The sequence below is a fragment of the Mytilus californianus genome, unplaced genomic scaffold (assembly GCF_021869535.1).
Source record: "Mytilus californianus isolate M0D057914Y unplaced genomic scaffold, xbMytCali1.0.p SCAF_1, whole genome shotgun sequence".
Lineage (NCBI taxonomy): Eukaryota > Metazoa > Mollusca > Bivalvia > Mytilida > Mytilidae > Mytilus > Mytilus californianus.
Genome location: NW_026262581.1, coordinates 62313256 through 62337062, shown reverse-complemented (window position 1 = coordinate 62337062; position 23807 = coordinate 62313256). Strand labels below are relative to the sequence as shown.

The 23807-nt window shown below is 31.9% G+C and overlaps 1 protein-coding gene across 1 annotated transcript in view; it reads right to left on the bottom strand.

The window, feature by feature from the left end:
- Positions 1-23807, bottom strand: part of LOC127705496 (glycine dehydrogenase (decarboxylating), mitochondrial-like) — a 59544-nt gene that overhangs the window by 25404 nt on the left and 10333 nt on the right. The window contains exons 5-11 of the mRNA XM_052209827.1: positions 23060-23137; positions 21201-21348; positions 19017-19213; positions 17380-17476; positions 13369-13474; positions 6048-6187; positions 4751-4831 (exon numbers count right to left, since the gene is read on the bottom strand). Of these exons, the coding sequence (XP_052065787.1) occupies positions 4751-4831; positions 6048-6187; positions 13369-13474; positions 17380-17476; positions 19017-19213; positions 21201-21348; positions 23060-23137 (847 nt within the window). The remainder of the gene's footprint in view (positions 1-4750; positions 4832-6047; positions 6188-13368; positions 13475-17379; positions 17477-19016; positions 19214-21200; positions 21349-23059; positions 23138-23807) is intronic.

Sequence of the window (23807 nt, the reverse complement as noted above, 5' to 3'; positions counted from 1 at the left end):
TCCTAAATTGTCTTTTGAATCTTTAATATCTACATTTTTCTGATGCAAATACTCTACTCATGAAAACATTCTAGTAAAGATGCATATATGTCAGTGAATATGTTTCTTTACAACAATTCTAGTCATTCCTTGTTTATAAGTGTTCCAGTATTTCATAATACCATAAATTTATGTCATAAATTGTATAATGACACCATGTTAAGTTTCAGTTTTGGTTAAAAAGGTGTTTACCTGAAAATGCCTGTTCATTTCATGTTGGTTTTCAGTGTTTGTTGTTTTGAAATGTTTTTTTCTTGACAAGAAACTTGGTTTGTGTTAAACTGCTAGTTTAAACTTTATTCTGGCTGATAAAATAAAATATTTTTCCTACCTACCGACCCTGCAGTCTGAAGGTACAGTCGGAAAACTGCAAACAAACATATTTTTAAGGTTGGCCTTATATTGTATAGAAAGTGTTAATTTTAAAATCTTAATTATCCATAGACTTAACTAAAAAGTTATTTCATAATAAAATAAATTGTCTGTACTTGTTCTGCTGTCAACTGTCAACACAGGTATACATGATAAGTAAGCATTTACCTGATATCCCAGGGGGCATTAGGGCCATATGGAATATCATACAATACTAAGTGGCAGTTTTATTAATGGAAAAGAATTGCAATCAGTATTTTGTAACTTGTAACAAAAAATGCAATATTTGAAAAAAAGGGCATTAATAAATTTGTCCGATCTTTGCAAGTTTTCATTAGCCTAAATCCAAAAATACATTTTGGTCAAAGACGTCTTATAATAGGTCATGACTGGTAAAAATTATCGTTTGCAGCCCCTTGATACAAACTATAAACTTAATTTTTAAATCGAAGAATTCTTAAATTTGTTTTTGATGATCCGAGGACACAGTTATTGTCCTTTGATTTTGGTTTCCCTAGTGTGGACAGTGTATAACTTGCAAATTTTTTTCATACACTTTCCAAATTTCTTTCTTTATATTTTGTGCATGAAATATTAAGAAGGGGGACGAAATTACATGTTAAACAAATTGGTGTGATGAATTTTAATGTAAAGTAGTGATTTGGTCCAGTTAAAAAAGGTCAAAAATTAGTATGTCTGAAGCAGTCAAACTGCATCATAGACCACCTTGACATAAAATTGTCAATATTTTGAGTTAGAGCTGGTAGACTTTTCTATAATTTTGAAATTATTTGTCCCAAAAGTAGTACACGACACGGTAAAAATCTTTTTGAGATAAGATCAGATGCAATTTTTTTAATTTGAATTTATTGTCTTAAAGAAATGCACTACGAAATAACTGTGTTCCTGGGCCTGATGTTGTATATTTAACTCCATTCTTATGTTGTTGTACTCTCTTTCATACATCTATACTACTAAAATAACGAGGTCCAATTTGTTAGCCAGCATGAGGTAATAAAATGCTCCGCAGGGCGCAGCTTGATACGACCGCAGAGGTCGAACCCTGAACAGTTGGGGCAAGTATGGACACAACATTCAAGCTTGATACAGCTCTGAATTTGGATTGTGATTAAATATTTGACACAGCATAGGTTTCTGACACAGAATGAATGTGGTCTAAGAACTTAAAAATTTTAAATTGGACATTCACCTATTATGGTCCAATATCCAAAATCTAAATACATGGTTAGATTCAGCATATCAAAGAACCCCAAGAATTCAATTTTTGATGAAATCAAACAAAGTTTAATTTTGGACCCTTTTGATCTCAATGTGGACAAAAATGATAACAGGGCCCAAAAATCAAAAATCTAAATACATGGTTAGATTCAGCATATCAAAGAACCCCATATATTCAATTTTTGTTGAAATCAAACAAAGTTTAATTTTGGACCCCGATTTGGACCAACTTGAAAACTGGGCCCATAATCAAAAATCTAAATACATGTTTAGATTCAGCATATCAAAGAACCCTAAAAATTCAATTTTTGTTAAAATCAAACTAAGTTTAATTTTGGACCCTTTGGACCTTTATGTAGACCAATTTGAAAACGGAACCAAAAATTAAGAATCTAAATACACGGTTAGATTCGGCATATCAAAGAACCCCAATAATTCAATTTTTGATGAAATCAAACAAAGTTAAATTTTGGACCCTTTGGACTTCAATGTGGACCAATTTAAAAACGGGGCCCAAAATCCAAAAACTTAATACACGGTTAGATTCAGCATATTACAGAACCCCATATATTCAATTTTTGTTGAAATCAAACAAAGTTTAATTTTGGACCCCGATTTGGACCAACTTGAAAACTGGGCCCATAATCAAAAATCTAAATACATGGTTAGATTCAGCATATCAAAGAACCCCATATATTCAATTTTTGTTGAAATCAAACAAAGTTTAATTTTGGACCCCGATTTGGACCAACTTGAAAACTGGGCCCATAATCAAAAATCTAAATACATGGTTAGATTCAGCATATCAAAGAACCCCATATATTCAATTTTTGATGAAATCAAACAAAGTTTAATTTTGGACCCTTTTGATCTCAATGTGGACAAAGTTGATAACGGGGCCCAACAATCAAAAATCTAAATACACGGTTAGATTCAGCATATCAAAGAACCCCATATATTCAATTTTTGTTGAAATCAAACAAAGTTTAATTTTGGACCCCGATTTGGACCAACTTGAAAACTGGGCCCATAATCAAAAATCTAAATACATGGTTAGATTCAGCATATCAAAGAACCCCATATATTCAATTTTTGTTGAAATCAAACAAAGTTTAATTTTGGACCCCGATTTGGACCATTTCGAAAACTGGGCCCATAATCAAAAATCTAAATACATGGTTAGATTCAGCATATCAAAGAACCCCATATATTCAATTTTTGTTGAAATCAAACTAAGTTTAATTTTGGACCCTTTGGACCTTTATGTAGACCAATTTGAAAACAGAACCAAAAATTAAGAATCTAAATACACGGTTAGATTCGGCATATCAAAGAACCCCAATAATTCAATTTTTGATGAAATCAAACAAAGTAAAATTTTGGACCCTTTGGACCTCAATGTGGACCAATTTAAAAACGGGGCCCAAAATCCAAAAACTTAATACACGGTTAGATTCAGCATATTAAAGAACCCCAAGAATTCAAGAATAAAACCCCATTGAAATTGATCAAGAAATAAGCAATTTATACGAAGTATCTTCTTTTGCACAATACTGTGCAATTGATTATTTCTTGCTATTGCACAATACTGTACAATTGACAATTTCTTGCTATTGCGCAATATTGTGCTATTGGATATTTCTTGCTATTGCGCAATACTGTGCAATTGAAGATTTCTTGCTATTGCGCAATACTGTGCAATTGAAGATTTCTTGCTATTGTGCAATACTGTGCAATTGAAAATTTCTTGCTATTGCACAATACTTATTATATAATAATTTACACATCCTGTTTGGTGTGTATCTCCTACCATATCATTATTATTTGCTTTTAAATATAAATCAGAAATAACCAACTTAAAATGGAAAATTTTAAAAGAAAAAAAAAAGGAAAAAAAGAAAAAAAAAAATCCCCCCCCCAAAATTTTTTGAACCCCCTTATGATTCATCACCCCCAAACTCAATCTCAGCCTTCCCTTTGTGGTATGGTACCTTGCAGTACAATTTCAGAGAGATCCATACACTTGAACACAAGTTATTGTCTGGAAACTAGAAAAATGCTTATTTTTGGCCCCTTTTTGGCCCCCAATTCCTAAACGTTTCGGGCAATTACCCCCAAACTCAATTCCAGCTTTCCCTTTGTGATATGGAACCTTGTAGTACAATTTCAGAAATATCCAAACACTTACACACAAGTTATTGTCATGAAACTAGAAAAATGCTTGTTTTTTGCCCCTTTTTTGGCCCCTAATTCCTAACATTTTGAGGCAATTACCCCCAAAATCAATTACAGCCTTCCCTTTGTGATATGGAACCTTGTGGTACAATGTCAGAGAGATCCATACACTTACACACAAGTTATTGTCTGGAAGTTACAAAAATGCTTATTGTTGGCCCCTTTTTGGCCCCTAATTCCTTAACTGTTGGTACCATAACCCCCAAAATCAATCCCAACCTTCCTTTCGTGGTATTGAACCTTATGGTAAAATTTCATGGAGATCCATTCACTTAAACTAAAGTTAGAGTGCGAAAACCAATGTGTCTTCGGACGACGCCAGACGACGCCGGACGACGACGACGACGACGACGACGCCGCCAACGTCATACCAATATACGACCAAAAAATTTTCAATTTTTGCGGTCGTATAAAAACAATGAATCAAAGAATTCAACTTTATATATAACTAATATAAGACAATGGTGTTGATTAAAAATTACACCATTCCAGGCCCTTTTGTTTTCCACATAATAAATATTACCAACAATTAACAAGTTCCTGGTTAAATCCGATATCGATTCCAATAGTATTTGCCACATGTAGTTTCCGGTTGTAGTAAGAAAACCAGGACGGGTTCAAAAAGAAATATTTTGAAAGCAGAGCAAAATGTGGACCTTATAATTGCATGATTTTGTCAGATGACTATACCAATACAAAAATCAAGGATTCAAGACGATAATGAAAACATCTAACTAAACACCAAACAAAATTGATTGTCCGATGGAAAGATGGATAGAGGCGAGTGATTACTAGACCTGCTTTCACAATTGGAGATGAATGTAAAAAAACAAATCTAAGTTTTGTAAAAATCAATCCAACCTACCAATGTTGCTGGTGATCCTATAACTTGCAATAAATCTCTCATATCTTCTCTTTCTACTGTTTCATCCAATGCAATACCAATCTGAAATGAAGAGTTAACATAATTACAAGGACAAAAGATCATTTTAAACTAGTATTTACTAAAGTGTTTATCTCTCAAAACTTGGGAATGCTTGCAAATCTTAGTGTGAGGTACATAAACAAAAAATAAATTCTGATACAAACATAGCAAAACATTTAATAGGGTTTAAAGTTTCATAACTTTTTTTGACACCAGGAAAAAATTCAGGATATGGTTTTGTTGAAATATAGGTAAAAGATCAAGTTTCTCAAACCTATAGATTTTTTTTTAATAAATAATACGTTTTTACTGCAAACTTATCACTGGGAATTAATTTTGAATAGCATATAATACTTAAACATCAAATATTATTGCAATCCTAGCAGAGAGAGATGTTTCTCTACATTTGTGAACTAAATTGTTTCACAGAAATCAATTTTTGGCGCCAAGAATCAATCTGAAGTAGAATGTTATACCTGGGAACAGTATATCTAACGGGAAATGAATCTGATACGCTTTTCAGTATAAAATTGATAAAATCTCGGACTCCCAGAGACTTCCCAAGATTTACGGATTTTGGTAGCGTCTGACTGAAAAACTATCATAACTGCTCAACAAATAAACCACATAACTCTAATTGTAAATAAATACAAGTTTTATCATTTAGTAGATATATTTTGTCATATAAAATTACCAAAATAAGTTTGATTTATTTGATGTGAAGTGTTTTATAATAGTTTGGGAATTTGTAAATCATCGCGGCAATGGCCGCCATTTGTTTATTACCTGGTTTGCATTCTGCACAATTCTGTGATGAAATGCTTGCGATTTTAACAAATTTGAAGTGACAGAATACAAGTTTGATACACTAGCATCACTATAAAACTAGTTTGAATGACATTTTATTGATAATATCAGAAATTATTAGGATAATAGCGAGTCCGTTTTTAACACATGTCCGTTTCTGTATCGTATCTTTATTAACTATGGCACGACGATAAAATCGACTACAATCAGGTAGTGTCAAGTCCCGTCAATATATATGTTCCTGGTTATACTAACAAATCCGTTTTCATTGAAACCCAAATAAACATTTCTCAAAATTTGTGACTTTTAAACAAAAAGCTAAGTTTTTCCAAAATTGATGGGCCACTTTTCACCAAAAAATAATATGCCCATTTACTGTGCAAAATTTCATTGGCCTCCTACCCATACTTTTGTAGTTATTAATACATACATGACCATCAGAATAGTATCTGAAGTTAATTTTCTTTTTCATTGCTTTGTTTACAATTTCTGCCTGTCCATTCTTGGGCCAAAAAAACAAAGTATCATAAAAATGTTTCATATCCATTCTGTGTCCTGCCTTTTTTAAACCTGAAAACAAAGATATAAATATGTTATAATTATTTGTGAAATACTTGCTGACATTGAAATATAATTACTAAGACATCACTACCCTCTTCCTAAAAAGAAAAGAAAGAGAAGACATGTTTAGATCATATAACTATAAAACTGATATGACATTAAGGGTTCCGCTTGCACATTCACATCATGCAGGCTGGACCCTTATATTTTGTACAGTTGTTGTGCATTATATGTAGATATGCATATTATTTAATATATGAAAATGGGAAGATTAATTTTGGAAAAAAACTTGTGAAATAATTTTGGTAAATGCAAAATCTTCAAAATTATGAGTACAGCTGTAACACATTGTGAACAGTATTTGTATGTGCATATTATATTTTTGTGAAAATTGCAGAGAAAAAAAATGTGGAAAAAACTCTAATTTTTTTTTTTAGAAACATCTTTAAGTGCAAAAATTTAAACTTGATATATGAGTATAATATGCTATTCCAAATTGATTCCTGTTGTTAATAAAATGCTCCGCTGGGGCGCAGCTTGATACGACCGCAGAGGTCGAACCCTGAACAGTTGGGGCAAGTATGGACACAACATTCAAGCTTGATACAGCACTGAATTTGGATTGTAATTAAATATTTGACACAGCATAGGTTTCTCACACAGAATGAAAGTAGTCTAAGAACTTAAAATTTTTTAATTTACCTATTCAAACCATATCATTATTATTTGCTTTTATATATAAATCAGAAATAACCAATTTAAAATGGAAAATTTTAAAGAATAAAAAGGAAAAAAAAATCCCCCCCCCAAATTTTTTGAAACCCCCTTATGATTCATCACCCCCAAACTCAATCCCAGCCTTCCCTTTGTGGTATGGTACCTTGCAGTACAATTTCAGAGAAATCCATACACTTGAACACAAATTATTGTCTGGAAACTAGAAAAATGCTTGGGTTTTTTGCACCTTTTTGGCCCTAAATTCCTAAAAGTTTAGGGCAATTACCCCCAAACTCAAACCCAGCTTTCCCTTTGTGATATGGAACCTTGCAGTACAATGTCATAAAGATCCATACACTTACACACAAGTTATTGTCATGAAACTAGAAAAATGCTTGTTTTTTTGCCCCTTTATGGCCCCTAATTCCTAACATTTTGAGACAATTACCCCCAAAAACCATCCCAGCCTTCCCTTTGTGGTATGGTACCTTGCAGTACAATTTCAGAGAGATCAATACACTTGAACACAAGTTATTGTCTGGAAACTAGAAAAATGCTTATTTTTGGCCCCTTATTCCTAAACGTTTTGGGCAAGTACCCCCAAACTCAATTCCAGCTTTCCCTTTGTGATATGGAACCTTGTAGTACAATTTCATAAATATCCATACACTTACACACAAGTTATTGTCATGAAACTAGAATAAAATGCTTCGCTGGGGCGCAGCTTGATACGACCGCAGAGGTCGAACCCTGAACAGTTGGGGCAAGTATGGACACAACATTCAAGCTTGATACAGCTCTGAATTTGGATTGTTATTAAATATTTGACACAGCATAGGTTTCTGACACAGAAAGAATGTGGTCTAAGAACTTGAATTTTTTTAATTTACCTATTATGGTCCAATGTTTAAAATCAAAATACATGGTTAGATTCAGCATATCAAAGAACCCCATATATTCAATTTTTGTTAAAATCAAACAAAGTTTAATTTTGGACCCCAACTTGGACAAACTTGAAAACTGGGCCCATAATCAAAAATCTAAACACATGTTTAGATTCAGCATATCAAAGAACCCCAAGAATTCAATTTTTGCTAAAATCAAACTAAGTTTAATTTTGGACCCTTTGGACCTTAATGTAGACCAATTTAAAAAACGGGACTTAAAATTAAAAATCTAAATACACGGTTAGATTTGGAATATCAAAGAACCCCAATAATTCAATTTTTGATGAAATCAAACAAAGTTTAATTTTGGACCCTTTTGACCTCAATATGAACCAATTTGATAGCGGGGCCCACAAATAAAAATTCTAAATTCATGGTTAGATTCAGCATATCAAAGAACCCCATATATTCAATTTTTGTTGAAATCAAAAAAGTTTAATTTTGGACCCCAACTTGGACCAACTTGAAAACTGGGCCCATAATCAAAAATCTAAACACATGTTTAGATTCAGCATATCAAAGAACCCCAAGAATTCAATTTTTGTTAAAATCAAACTAAGTTTAATTTTGGACCCTTTGGACCTCAATGAAGACCAATTTAAAAAACGGGACCCAAATTAAAAATCTAAAAACACGGTTAGATTTGGCATATCAAAGAACCCCAATAATTCAATTTTTGATGAAATCAAACAAAGTTTAATTTTGGACCCTTTTGACCTCAATATAAACCAATTTGATAGCGGGGCCTACAAATAAAAAATCTAAATACATGGTTAGATTCAGCATATCAAAGAACCTCATATATTCAATTTTTGTTGAAATCAAACAAAGTTTAATTTTGGACCCCAATTTGGACCAACTTGAAAACTGGGCCCATAATCAAAAATCTAAATACATGTTTAGATTCAGCATATCAAAGAACCCCATATATATTCAATTTTTGTTGAAATCAAACAAAGTTTAAATACTGGACCCTATCTTGGACCAACTTGAAAACTGGGCCCATAATCAAAAATCTAAACACATGTTTAGATTCAGCAAATCAAAGAACCCCAAGAATTCAATTTTTGTTAAAATCAAACTAAGTTTAATTTTGGACCCTTTGGACCTCAATGTAGACCAATTTAAAAAACAGGACCCAAAATTAAAAACCTAAATACACGGTTAGATTTGGAATATCAAAGAACCCCAATAATTCAATTTTAGATGAAATCAAACAAAGTTTAATTTTGGACCCTTTTGACCTCAATATGAACCAATTAGATAACGGGGTCCACAAATAAAAAATCTAAATACATGGTTAGATTCAGCATATCAAAGAACCCCATATATTCAATTTTTGTTGAAATCAAACAAAGTTTAATTTTGGACCCCAATTTGGACCAACTTGAAAACTGGGCCAAAAATCAAAAATCTAAATAAATGTTTAGATTCAGCATATCAAAGAACCTCATATATTCAATTTTTGCTAAAATCAAACAAAGTTTAATTTTGGACCCTTTGGACATTAATGTAGACCAATTTGAAAACTGGACCCCAAATTAAAAATCTAAATACACTGTTAGATTCGACATAACAAATAAATAAATGTGATCAAAGATTTTACAAATCTAATGCGCCATACTGTGCAATTAAAGATTACTTCTTGAAATTTTTCAATATTTGAAATTTGAAAAAAAAATAATATTTGAAGAATAATTCTTTTTAATTTCTGAAATCTGAAATGAGAAAAAATTGGCCCCCCACAATTTCTTTTTATCCCCCCCCCCCTTTTTCCCCCAAAAAAATTCTTTACCTCAAGATATGGTCATAATCTCAATTCAAATTTCCAATGGAGTTGGCAACCATAATTACCCATTTAAATTTACCATAGTGCTAACTTAATCTATTTTATAATAGAATTAATAAAAATATAGTGTCAAATCTTTCATATGGATTTTTTGTAAAAACAAAAAGATGAAAACATTTGCAGATATTTTTACTGGTCTTCCTTTATAAATATGCATTTCTTTAAACATAATTTAAAAGCAGTGTAAGGGAAGTAACCAAAACGTTGTATTTGGATTACCTCCCTTACACTGTTTTAGATTATCTTTATTGTTCATTAACCATTACTTTATACATAATTTAAAAGCAGTGTAAGGGAGATAATTTCAATGATGTATTTGATTTATCTCCCTTACACTGCTTTAAATTATGTTTTGTACTAAAGTATTTGTCCATTAACCAGGACAACCTTGTTTTTCCCCCTTTTTTGCCCCTAATTCCTAAACGGTTTGAGCCATAACCCCCCAAAGCAAATCCTAACCATCCCTTTGTGGTATGGAAACTTGTAGTATAATTTCAGAGAGATCCATACACCGTTCCACAGTTATTGTCTGGAAACTAGAAAATGCTCATTTTTGGCCCCTTTTTGGCCCCTAATACCTTAACTGTTGGTACCATAACCCCCAAAATCAATCCCAACCTTCCTTTTGTGGTATTTAACCTTATGGTCAAATTTCAAAAAGATCCATTCACTTAAACTAAAGTTAGAGTGCGAAAACCAATATGTATTCGGACGACGACGCCGGACGACGACGACGCCGGACGACGACGACGACGACGACGACGACGACGACGCCAACGTCATACCAATATACGACCACAAAATTTTTTTGCGGTCGTATAAAAATGCTTGTTTTTTGCCCCCTAATTCCTAAAATTTGGAGGAAATTACCCCCAAAATCAATCCCAGCATTCAAACCCTCAATCAGCATCATTTAACAGTAATATCTAAAAATGGAAATTACATAATAAAGGTATTAAAATAGAAAATGACATCATAGTCATGGCTAAAAATAAACAAAATCCTTAATCAGCAACATTTTACAGTAATATCTAAAAATAAAATTCCTTTGTAACCATAAAAGCCCATTTAAATACATCATGACAGATATTAAAATAGAAAATGACATCATAGTCATGGCTAAACATAGCAAAAACCTTAATCAGCATCATTTAACAGTAATATCTAAAAATAAAAATTTCTTTGCAACCATAAAAGTAAAATAGAAAATGACATCATAATCATAGCTAAAAATAAACAAAATTTTTTTTTATTACCAAATTTTAAATGGAGTTTATTAAACTAAAACAATAAATTTGCAACCATAAAACCCCATTTAAACACATCATAAAAGTATTAAATAATTCAACTACATCATAAGGCTATAAAAATAGAAAATGACTTCATAGTCAAGGCTAAAGGTAAACAAAAAACCTTCATCAGCAAAATTTTATATTGGCAAATTTCCAATGAAGTTTATTATACTAAAATTGTTGGCAAATTTCCAATGCATTTATTAACAATAAAGTTATTGGCAAATTTCCAATTTACATAATTTAAAAGCAGTGTAAGTGAGATATTTAAATGAGTTTGAATTACCAACCTTACACTGCTTTTAAATAATGTTTTGTACTTATTTGTCTATTAACCTGGAAACCCTTGTTTTTTCACCTTTTTTTCCCTTATTATTTAAAGGTTTGAGCCATAACCCTACCCCAAAGCCAATTCTTAAATTCCAATGTAACCTAAATTTACAATATACATAACTTCAATTTAAGTTTTTGATAAAATCAAACCACATCATTATTATTTGCTTTTATATCTAAATCAGAAATAATTAACCAACTTTAAGTGGAAAATTTTCACACATCACGCCCCCCCCCAAACTCAATCCCAGCCTTCAGTTTGTGGTATGGTACCTTGCAGTACAATTTCACAGAGATCCAATTACTTAAACACAATTAATTGTTGGAAACTAAAAAAAAATGCTTATTTTAAACCCCTTTTTTAGCCCCTTATTCCTAAACATTTGAGCAATTATCCCCCAAACTCAATTCCAACTTTCTCTTTGTGATCAGAATTAACCAACTTAAAATGGAAAATTTTAAAGAAAAAAAAAAGGAAAAAAAATCCCCCCCCCCCCCAAAATTTTTTGACCCACTTCCCTTTGTGGTATGGTACCTTTAAGTACAGTTTCAGAGAAATCCATACACTTGAACACAAGTTAATGTCTGGAAACTAAAAAAATGCTTATTTTTGCCCCCTTTTTTGGCCACTTATTAATAAATGTTTTGGGCAAACATTTTACAATAATATTTAAAACTGAAATTAATTTGTAACCTTAAAATTAAATAGAAAATGACGTCATAGCTAAAAATAAACAAACTATTTGTAAATTTCCAATGGAGTTTATTATATTAAAACAATAAATTTGCAACCATAAAAGCGCATTAAAATACATCATAAAAGTATTAAAAAAAATTTAACTACATCATAAGGCTATTAAAATAGAAAATGACATCATAGTCAGACTAAAGGTAAACAAAAAACCTTCATCAGCAAAATTTTATATTGGCAAATTTCCAATGAAGTTTATTATACTAAAATAATTGGCAAATTTCCAATTTACATAATTCAAACATAGTGCAGGTGAGATATTTAAATGAGTTTGAATTACCAACCTTACACTGCTTTTAAATAATGTTCTTTACTCAATTATTTGTCTATTAAAATGGAAACCCTAGTTTTTTAACCTTTTTTCCCCTTATTCCTTAAAAAAAAAAAAAATAATTACCCCTTTTTTGACCCCCCCCCCCCCCCTATGATTCATCACCCCCCCTGCCCCCCCAAACCAAGCTCAATAACAGCCTTGCCTTTGTGGTATGGTACCTTGTAATACAATTTTAGAGAGATCCATACACTTGAACACAAGTTATTGTCTAGAAACTAAAAAATGCTTATTTTTCACCCCTTTTTAGGCCCCTTATTACTAAACGTTTTGGGCAATTACCACAAAACTCAATTCCAGCTTTCCCTTTGCGAAATGGAACCTTGTAGTAAAATTTCAGAAAGATCCATACACTTACACACAAGTTATTGTCATGAAACTAGAAAAATGCTTGTTTTTTGCCCCCTTTTGGCCCCTTATTCCTAAAATTTCGAGGAAATTAACCCCAAAATCAATCCCATCATCGACCCTTTGTGATATGGAATCTTGTAGTACAATGTCAAAGAGATCCATACAATAACACACAAGTTATGTCTGGAAGTTACAAAAATGCTTATTTTCGGCCCCTTTTTGGCCCCTAATTATTTAACTGTTGGTACCATAACCCCCAAAATCAATCCCCACCTTCCTATTGTGGTATTGAACCTTATGGTAAAATTTCATAGAGATCCATTCACTTAAACTAAAGTTAGAGTGCGAAAACCATTGTGTATTCGGATGACGACGCCGGACGACGACGACGACGACGACGACGACGACGACGACGCCAACGTCATACCAATATACGACCACAAAATTTTTTTGCGGTCGTATAAAAATTATCCATCAGCCAATATTCGGGACCACGATGGCTGCCATAAAACATAAACATTGTAAGTGCTTGTATAGCTTAGTCTGCATCAGAATTATTTGTTTGTTTCTGAGCCTCAAAAGGCCACTTGCAATTGTTGAGTTTGAATATAAAAATCACCTTCAGCCAGGATAACTGTAGCATTATGAACTCTGTTACCAATGTGACGTAGGCCATCAGGACCATGATAAACAGCAAACATAGCAGACATATTAGCTAGCAGTGCCTGAAATATAAATAAATGTTAATAAAACATAAACAACAATTTTTCTATTTTAAAAATTCTGATCATTAGGAATAAGATTCACTCCATCCCAAAAGAACTTAAGATAACAATAATTTTTTTGATTTCAAGATTGTTTTTCAGATATAAGTCCAGTAATTCATTTAAAAACCAGATGTGTCGGAACAACACAAATGGCCCTGCTCGCAAAAAAAAGCTTGAAGCTATTTTTTGGAGTGGAAATTTGAAAATGAAAGTCTGTATAACTGTTATTTTCAAGAAATTTTCAAAGTCCCTAATTTCAACAAAATTCAGTGGAGTGGAACCAAACCTAAACTTGATCTGTAACTCATCATAGTAGACTCACATACTAAAAATCAGCTCAATATGTGAAGGCATTTAGAAAAAAAGTCTGTATAACTGTTCGTTGCGGAATGACGGAATGACGGAATGACTGAATGACAGAATGACAGATAAGGGTAAAACTATATGGCCCTACCACTTTGTGGTGGGGCCATAAAAATGGTCAAATCATATTGATGGCTATTTTCATGATAAGATTAACAGATTTCTTGATTTTAAAACTGGACTGACTAAAATACTATTCCTAACTGTTAACTTTTATTTTCTCGTTTGAATTGCTTTACATTTGTCATTTCGGGGCCTTCTATAGCTATGTATGGGTTTTGCTCATTATTGAAGGCCGTATGTTGACCTATAGTTGTTAAATTCTATGTCATTTGGTCTCTTGTGGAGAGTTGTCTCATTGGCAATCATACCACATCTTCTTATTTTTATATTTATTTCCCAAAAATATACTAGGTGGGATTTTTAAAAATTTTTCTTGTAAAACTTTGGGGTTTTCTTAACAACCTCTTTTGGTTATCTTTATCAATTCATTCTATTACACTTGTTTAACTTATTTTTAGATCTTCCAAATTATAATTCATGTCAATTGCAAATAGGTAAACACTTGCTAAGATCATGTTAGGGAGTGTAAAGAATTTTGACAACCATCAGTCCTAAAAATTGAGGAATTTTTGTCTGTACACTTGTACAACTATTTTTTTTAAATGTGGGGGCTTACTTGAATTTAAATTCAAAATTTCGAAAACAAAAAAAATTAAAATTAAAAAAATAAACTGTTATCACAGAGATATGTCTCGCCTTTTTGTAATTTTGATAATGCAAATGTTGAAATCAAAATAGCAATACTTAAACATGTAAGTTATGCAAATATTCAAAGTCGATGAACCATGACTGAAGGTACATGGCTAAACAATCTCCATGGAATGAGATGTGCCAATGCTAATACAACTGCATACCAAATACCATTGACTTTTTATAAGTCGTTCCCTTTAAACAAACCTAAACACAAACATTAACTTGTAAACTATGTAAAAGTTTAAAAGTCAATGAACCATGATCAGGGGTGGGGCTATATAATCTCCATGGAAACGATACTTGCCAATGCCAATAAATTTGCATACCAAATATCATTGACTTAACATTAGCAGTTCATCTTAAACGGATCTAATCACAAACTAATACATGTAAACTAAGCAAAAGTTTCAAAGTAAATAGACCATGACTGAGGGGGCGGGGCCAAATATTCTCCATGGAAATGAGATGTGCTAATGCTTATACAACTGAACACCAATTAACATTGGCCTACCACTAATGGTTCCCCTTGAACTGACCTAATCACAAACTAATACATGGTAACTTAGCAAAATTTTCAAAGTCTATAGACCATGACTAAGGGGGCAGAACCAAATAATCTCCATGGAAATGAGATATGCCAATGCTTATACAACTGCATACCAAATATTATTGACCTACCACTAGTGGTATCCCCATAAATTGACCTAATCACAAACTAATACATGTAAACTATGAAAAGTTTCAAAGTCAATAGACCTTGACTGAGGGGGCGGGGCCAAATAATCTCCAGGGTAATGAGATGTGCCAATGCTAATACAACTGCATACCAAATATCATTGACCTACCACTAGTGGTTCACCATGAACTAGACCTAATCACAAACTAATACATTGTTGACGCTGTCACCGTCACCGTCGCCGGAAACAGCATACCTATGTCTCGCTTTTTGACTCCGTCAAGGCGAGACAAAAACTGTAAACATTCTTTAAATTCTGTTAATTCTTTCCTTTTTAATTTTTGACAAGCCTTGCAGTGTTACATTTTACATTGATGGAAAATAAACATATCTTTAGCTTCAAAATTAGCCTAATGAAACATATCTTTAGCTTCAAAATTAGCCTAGTAAAACATATCTTTAACTTCAAAATTGGCCTAGTAAAACATATCTTTAGCTTTAAAATTAGCCTATTTGGGATGAAATGAAAAGATGATATTCCATGAAGTACAATAATCTTAGCTTTATGATTAGAACCTTACACAAACCCATTTCTGATGATAAGAATATCCTTACTATAGTTTATAAACAGTCACCTAATAATCAAGCGCATATTTCAGGTATTCTGCAAAGCATACTATACAATGCTAAAGCCAGTTGCTGTGTTTTTTTTCTCTCAGAAAATACAGCTTATACAAAGGGAGAATGTGTTCAGTAGGCTTTTGTGCAAACAGAGCAAGTCTCTTCAAAGTGGCTAAAAAAGGGTGTGGAAGTTTAAATTAAAACTTAATTTAAGTCATACATAAACAAATACTTTTGTGCATTAATTCAACAAAATTACAATATAAAATTCATCAAATTCAATTAACATTGCATGGTTTTACAGGTTGCCAGGATTTCCTCAGTTACATACTTTCAATTTTGACAAGAATGGTAAACATTTAGGGATACGACTACTTACATGTACATATAAAAAACCTGAAATACACAAATGCTTCAGTAAAAGGCTGGATTCTTATTATTGATTTACTTAAATTTGTACTTGTTTACATGTCTATTTTTAGTATGTATGTAATGCAAAGATACCTTCACTGAGACGATATGGCAGTATACAGAAATTTTTAGTTAAACTTATCTAATGATCATTGGTTGTGTCAAAGTAAAGTTAGAGTGCAGAAAGGGTAAAGTCAGCAATTTTTTTCCATTTGTAAAGAGACATAACTGGAGAACATTGAAGCCGAGTATCTAAATAGGAATGTCTTTGGAGAAAAATGTTTCATAACCAGTTAGTTTACCTAAAAGTGACAATCTAATGAATAGAATGATAAATAATTCTAGATCATTTACATCAAACACCATCATGATAAATATCAATTGTAAATTCATAGGAACCTTAAAATAATTTATGGATTAATCTATCTGGTTTTTGTGCTTCATTTATATATTTTATATAGAACGTAAAATACACAATTTCTAAAAGCAAACAAAATGAAAAAACATCTATGAAATGATTTGTGCTCAATATTAGTAGTTGAAGCTGAATATGAGAAATACAAGATTATTTATATTAATAAAATGTTAATATTTGTTAAGCTGTACATATTATACTACAAGTTTGCATGTAAAATTCATTCATTTGTAAAAATAATACATGTACATGTGACTTTAAATAATGCAGTCCAAACATTACTTTTATCAAGAGCATGAATGCAGTGAGCAATTTGACCTAAATTTCAATGAATTCAAATTCAACATAATTTTGCCCAAAACAGTGTATAATATTATGTTTGTGATGAATAAATGCTATTGACAAAGAAGAAATTAGATCTTAATAATAATTTCGTCATCACATCTTTCAGTCATTTTTTAATGATAGTAAGAAAAAATTATTGGTGAGGAAATCCATAGAAGGAAACACATTAAAATCTTACAAAGCCTAAGGTCAAAAGCAAACCATCTTTCCAAGAATCTGAAGTTTTTTTTCCTCAGTTTTTTTTTAAGCTTTGTACAATGTGAGGATAAAGAATACCTGTGCTGTACATATATTACTGGTAGCCTTGTCTCTACGTATATGTTGTTCTCTGGTCTGTAATGCTAGTCTGTAGGCATCATTCCCTCGAGCATCTCTAAAATAAATATTTCAAAGATTTTTTCAAAATTCTACATAATTTATGCTTTAGTAAAGACTGTTCCAAAATTTATCGGGTGGAAGGCACTCAAATTAATTAAATATGGGTGTTGTATTTTCTTCTCAATGTGTAAGAACTAAAAGTAAAACGAAATTTTTATTTCATGGGTAGTCGGGGTCTTAAAAAAGTGCCTTCTATGCCCCAATGCATTTAATTCTGGAACAGCCCTAAATGCAATATCTTTGATAGCAAATCAGAAATATATTTAGGAGTGGCTGTAAAAATATTCAATGTTATGAACTTTTTCTATTTAATATCAAACAACAATGTCGTAAAACTTTTCACCATTTTGTTACTTTCAGAGTAATATTTTTAAACAGAACAACTACAATCTTTTGTACATATGGAAAACTCACTATATAGGAGTCTAAATCTAATACTGTGGATTCATTATTATTCGTTGGATACCAATTTTCGTGGATTTCGTGGTTACCCGGGAACCACGAATTCCAATGTCCAACGAATTACAAATTTTGTTTAGGAATTTATGCAGACTTTGGCAAAACCACGAAATCAAATATCCACGAAAATGCAAGTTTTCCTCAATCAATGAAAATTGGTACCCACGAAAATAAATGAATCCACAGTAATCAAAACCAAAGGCATATCTTAATGTGAAATATTTCAGGTCATCATTATTATATTTCTACCATAGCCAAAATTATTTTTTTATTCAACTTTAAGTTAAATGTATATAATAAACAACAATGTTCATGTTGTCGTGCTTAACATACCCTCACTGTTAATTCAAAGTAGCAGACAACAGGAAGTAGGTGTTTGACAGTTCACAAAGGCGCAGCAAGCAGTTACAAACTCACTACTGCTGCCGACAAAATATGAAGTCATTCTGTTCAGTAGTTTCTGAGATTGATGGAAATGTTGCTTTCTTAACGTCAACTATTCCATGAATATTCAGGATGATTTTTGTGATAATGACAAAATTTTTAAGTTTATCCAATATATTTAAAAAATCTAAGTATCGGCAAACATGAAGAAGTATCTGACAGATCCGAAAAGTGCTTAGATATCATAACTTATCACTGCAAAGCTGTTGACCAAATATGAAGTAACTCTTATTTGTAATTTCGTAGAAAAAGGAGAGGAAAAATTGTGTTGGAAGAACGGACGGATGAACAAGGTGATTGCAATATAGGCCCCACTTCAGAGTAGAGGTTCACTTATCAATTTGAAACAGATTTGGGTTTTAAAATGGTCTTTAATCTTAAAAAGTATTTTTTATATAAAAGATAACCTTTTTTGCAATTTTAATCTTTAAAACTTGTAATCGATGATTGACAGTCACTGCAGTCATTCAGGAATTTACGTTTTGAATGATTAAATTCCAATTCCTCTCCTGTCAAAATCATATCATACCTCCATAAAGGAATCAAAACAATCAATCTTCAAAAATGATTGATGATAGCAAATTTCAATTATGACTGATGGATTTTGAAAAGTAATTTTTCATGTACACTACCTTGTTACCCCGATCATCCTTCCAGGCATTAACCTCATAAATTGGTGTTTACATGAAAAGAAGCCAGCATGAGGTCCACCATAGCCCATTGGTATACCAAATCTCTGACTGGACCCTACTGCCATATCTGCCTGGAACTCTCCAGGAGGACGGAGGACTGTTAAGGCCATTAAATCTGTTGCACATACAACTAATGTCTGTAAAATAAAATGTACTAATTACATGTACCACAGACAAGTTTTGTTAGACCAATTAGAATGAAACTTTTAACTGGATAGATAAACTTTGAACCTTGATTTTACTTTCTTACTCCATAAATCGTCTGATATAACTAACTCATACAAATAATTATTTGATAATACTTCAAATAAAGTCGAACATGGAAAAATATTCCCAATGGAATCGGTGTATGTTAACGTATTGATTTATAGATTCTTTGGTCCTCAATACGATAGTTGCTTCATTAGCATTACTACTGTATCTAACTCATCTTATTTTGAAATTTACTTTTGTGGGACAAATGTAGTCATTTTGTTTATAGTAATTTTTCAGACATAACTAAATTAGGATTTATAGAGTAACAGAAAGAAACTGACATAGAGAGGTCTCTTAACAAAATAGCTCCTATGGAACTTTTTTTAGTTGTAGTCATGACAAATAAAGTAGGTAATGCCTTAACACCTTATTAACAGTGTCTGGTGGTGAGTCTCTATTGAAAGATTATATAACTGAAGGGGGCAGGACTAAATAATCTCCATGAAAATGAGATGTTTTAATGCTTATACAACTGCACTCAAATATCATTGACCTACCATTAGTAATTCCCTTTATAGTGATCTAATCACAAACTTTAACAATTGTTCATGCCGTCAACACATTTAACAGCAGGGGTATTTAATACTTCCACAACTTTGTTACAGGCGAGACAAAGTACTCAATGACCTTACCGCAATTCAGGATAGGGATCAATCAAAAATTTAATCAAAGTGCTTGCAAGCACTGAAGGGTAAAGATTGCTTTGATTTATCAGTGGGAGGAAAAACTCAATATTGCATTGCATAAAGCATTGGTTGTAGTTGATTCAACTACAATTCTGGACAAAGGAAGAGAACTCCAATTTTTAATAAACAGCTGCGCCATGAGCGCATGATACGCCCGTCACATTTTTTACGAATAAAGTTCAATAACTTCTCAATGTCAATTATCAGAATTTTGTGAAAAACTAAAGGGAGGTTATCTTAATTGATATAAACCAGTCGCCAAAGTTTAATGAAAACTGCTCAAAGCACTTTAAAGGTATTGTCCGAAAACTAGAAAATCACCCCTTTTTTATAAATAAAATCCCATAACTCGGAAGTGTAAAATCTAAAATTTATAAAAATTGAAAGGGAGCTCACATCAATAGATATAAACAATTCTACAAAGTTTCATGAGAACTGCTAAAAGCATTTTTGAGTTATTGTCCGAAAACGGGAAAATCCCCCTTTTTTTAAATGAATAAAACTCCATAACTAGGAAACATAAAATCTAAAATTTATAAAAATCAAAAGGGAGCTCATGACAATAGATATAAACAATTGATCAAAGTTTCTTGCAAATTGGTGAAAGCATTTTTGAGTTATTGTCCGAAAACTGGAAAATCCCCCCTTTTTTAATGAATAAAACCCCACAACTCAGAAGCGTAAAATCTAAATTTTATAAAAAAAAAACGAAAGGGAGCTCACATCAATAGATATGAACAATTCACCAAAGTTTTATGCAAATTGGTTGAAGCGTTTTTGAGTTAATGTCTGACATGTTGACAATGGACGGACAGACAGACGGACAACTGTATACCATAATACGTCCCGTAAACGGGCGTATAAAAATGACTTTAACAATGAAATCGTTGATATTTTTAGAACAGATATTTGATTCCTGCACCTTGCAAAAGTTTATTAATTTTCTTGACAAGTATAACATCATTTTGTAACTTGAATATCTGAGCATATATTTCATTGATAAATTTCTGGAAATGTTCATGGATAGGATGTTTAGAATGTTATGATCAATGCACTATATTTTTTGTATCTCAAAAGTAGTGATAAACCTTGGAGGATTTATAAATCCAGTCAGTACCATAGGGTTTTGATGGCATTTCATGCAATCTTTACACAAAAATAAAATGTCATGCTTTATATGTACCCCATTAGCATGAGCTGCAGCAATAAGTTCACCATAGTCTACAACATTGCCTTCTGTGTCTGGATACTGAATCATCAGACCTGACACATCACGGTTATTCAAATCCATCTGTTGCCAATCTACTCTCTCCACCTCTATACCAAGAGCACTGTAATGAGAAAACAATCCATCAAACGATCATCACTACCAAAACTAAACTACTGTAAATTCAGAAATTAATGCCTGCATTTATTATTACGATTTTGACATGACAGACCAATATGTGTGAATAATTTGTATGTTTACAGGAAAAGCCGCATACAAATATATGTGTCAGATTTCGGAATGTGAATTCTTATTATTGCGACTCACCCAGTCGCATTATTTGCAATCATAAAAACTTCCCAATAATTTCTGAATTCACAGTATCAGAAAATTAAATAAAGGATTTTGTTAGCTTTCTTTTACTAAGTCAAAAAGAAAGCAACCTAACAACAAAATTAACAAAAAAATAATAATAAAAATAAAAAGCCAGTCTACATTCACCAATCAAATAACAGTGTTAAGTTTGTAGTTTTTAAATTTATCCAAGCATACAAGAGCTAGGGCATGACATTTAAAATTTACTTAAATCTGACAATTAAAGTCTTATAAATCTGGAATGACAAACCAGAAAATAATAAAAATTGAAAGGGAGCTTCCTTTTTATATCAATCCCAACAATAAGGTAAAGTATTGAGGAAATCAGTCCAGGCATAATGGAGTGAGTGCACGATATGTGCAAATTGACTTTTCTCAATCTCACAATTAAGTCACAGAACTCTTGAATAACAAAGCCAAAAAATGTCAAAATTTAAAAGTTAGCTTTCTTCCTTCAATCCTGATGTTGTGTTAAAATTACATGAGAATTGGTTAAAGCAAAGGAGTAGGCCCAGTAAGACCCCTTTTTGGCCCCAAAATATAGCAGTTTCACAAAATTGTTAAAATGTAAATTTTTAGCTATTTATTAGAAAGAAGAATACTTCTGTTACATAAATATGGGCTGTTTTTGACAATACAATGCACATGTATCGGGTACTAGCATCATTAAGTCATGCTAAATTACAGAAATCTTCAAAATTTTAGCATTTTGGTTAATTTTTAGACGGTTTCCGTCTGAAATGGAAGTGCCCGCATTTGTGTTCATTCTTAATATTTAAATGTAAGTTGTATTTGATGATAATACATAACATATATAAAGGTTGAGAATGAACACGGATGCGGCCACTTTCATTTTTGACAAAAACCATCTGAAAAGTGACAAATTATGGCATATTTGATAGATTTTTCATATTTAAGCTTGAATTTGAGCGTCTTTAATGACTAAATCAGTTCAAATCTTTCACATAATCTAATTGAATCGACTGAAAAAGGCACTAAAGTGTTTAAAAAGTGTTCAAAATTTTTCCTCAGATGAACCTGAATTTTGAGGCCAAAATCGGCCCTTATCGGACCTACTCCTTTGAATTATCTTTAACTAAGGAGAAAAAATGTTGAAATTCTAAATCAGGTTTTATATATATCAGATAAATTTTGTTTTTAAATTATAGGGCTTGATTGTTTTTTTATCAAGGCCTACAATTTACTTGACTAAATCATTTGGTGCAAGCTTGGGCTCAAGACCTGGCTTGAAATACTTAAACCCTGCTATCATACTTTGGGCTTAAATTTTTTTGCTAATTCATATTTTGATGCATTTGAAGGGACATTTTGAAAATCCAATCCACTTCACATCCAATCTGGAATGTTAGATACAGATACATAGATTAACAAAAAAATGGCCTCCCTCACTTTAGCAAGAGTTGCTTACAAATTTGCTTTGTTTATATACATGTGCATACCTTGCTCTTGTTTCAATTACTCCAATAGTCTGTGGATGACATTTGTGGTCAATGTAAAACTTCCTTCTTTTGTTGTATCTAAAAACAAAAAATCAAACCAATTCAGAACTAGATACGCCCGCAGAGGTCCAACCCTGAACAGTTGGGGCAAAAATGGACACAATATTCAAGCTTGATTCAGGTCTGAATTTGGATTGTAATTAAATATTTGACATATTATAGGTTTCTGAATAAATGTAGTCAAAGAACTTGAAATTGGTTATATGAATTGAATTAATATTCAATTAAAGATTTCTTGCTGTTGTGCAATACTTAGTAAATCTGTTGTCAGACTATTAACAAATAAAGTTCAATTAATTCTCAATGTCATATTAGAAATTGATGAAAATAAAAAGGGAGCTTACATCAATAGATATAAACAATTCACCAAAGTTTCATGAGAAATGGTGACACCATTTTTGAGTTATTGTACGAAAACTGGAAAATCACCCCTTTTTTTAATGAATAAAACCCCATAACTCAGAAATGTAATATGTAAAATTTATAAAATTCTAAATGGAGCTTACATCAATACATACAAACAATTCACCAAAGTTTCATAAGAATTGCTGAAAACATTTTTGAGTTTTTGTCCTTAAACTGGAAAACCCCCCTTTTTTATGAATAAAACCCTGTAACTCTTAAACGTAAAATCTTATATTTATAAAAATGAAAAAGGGAGCTCATGTCAATAGATATAAACAATTCA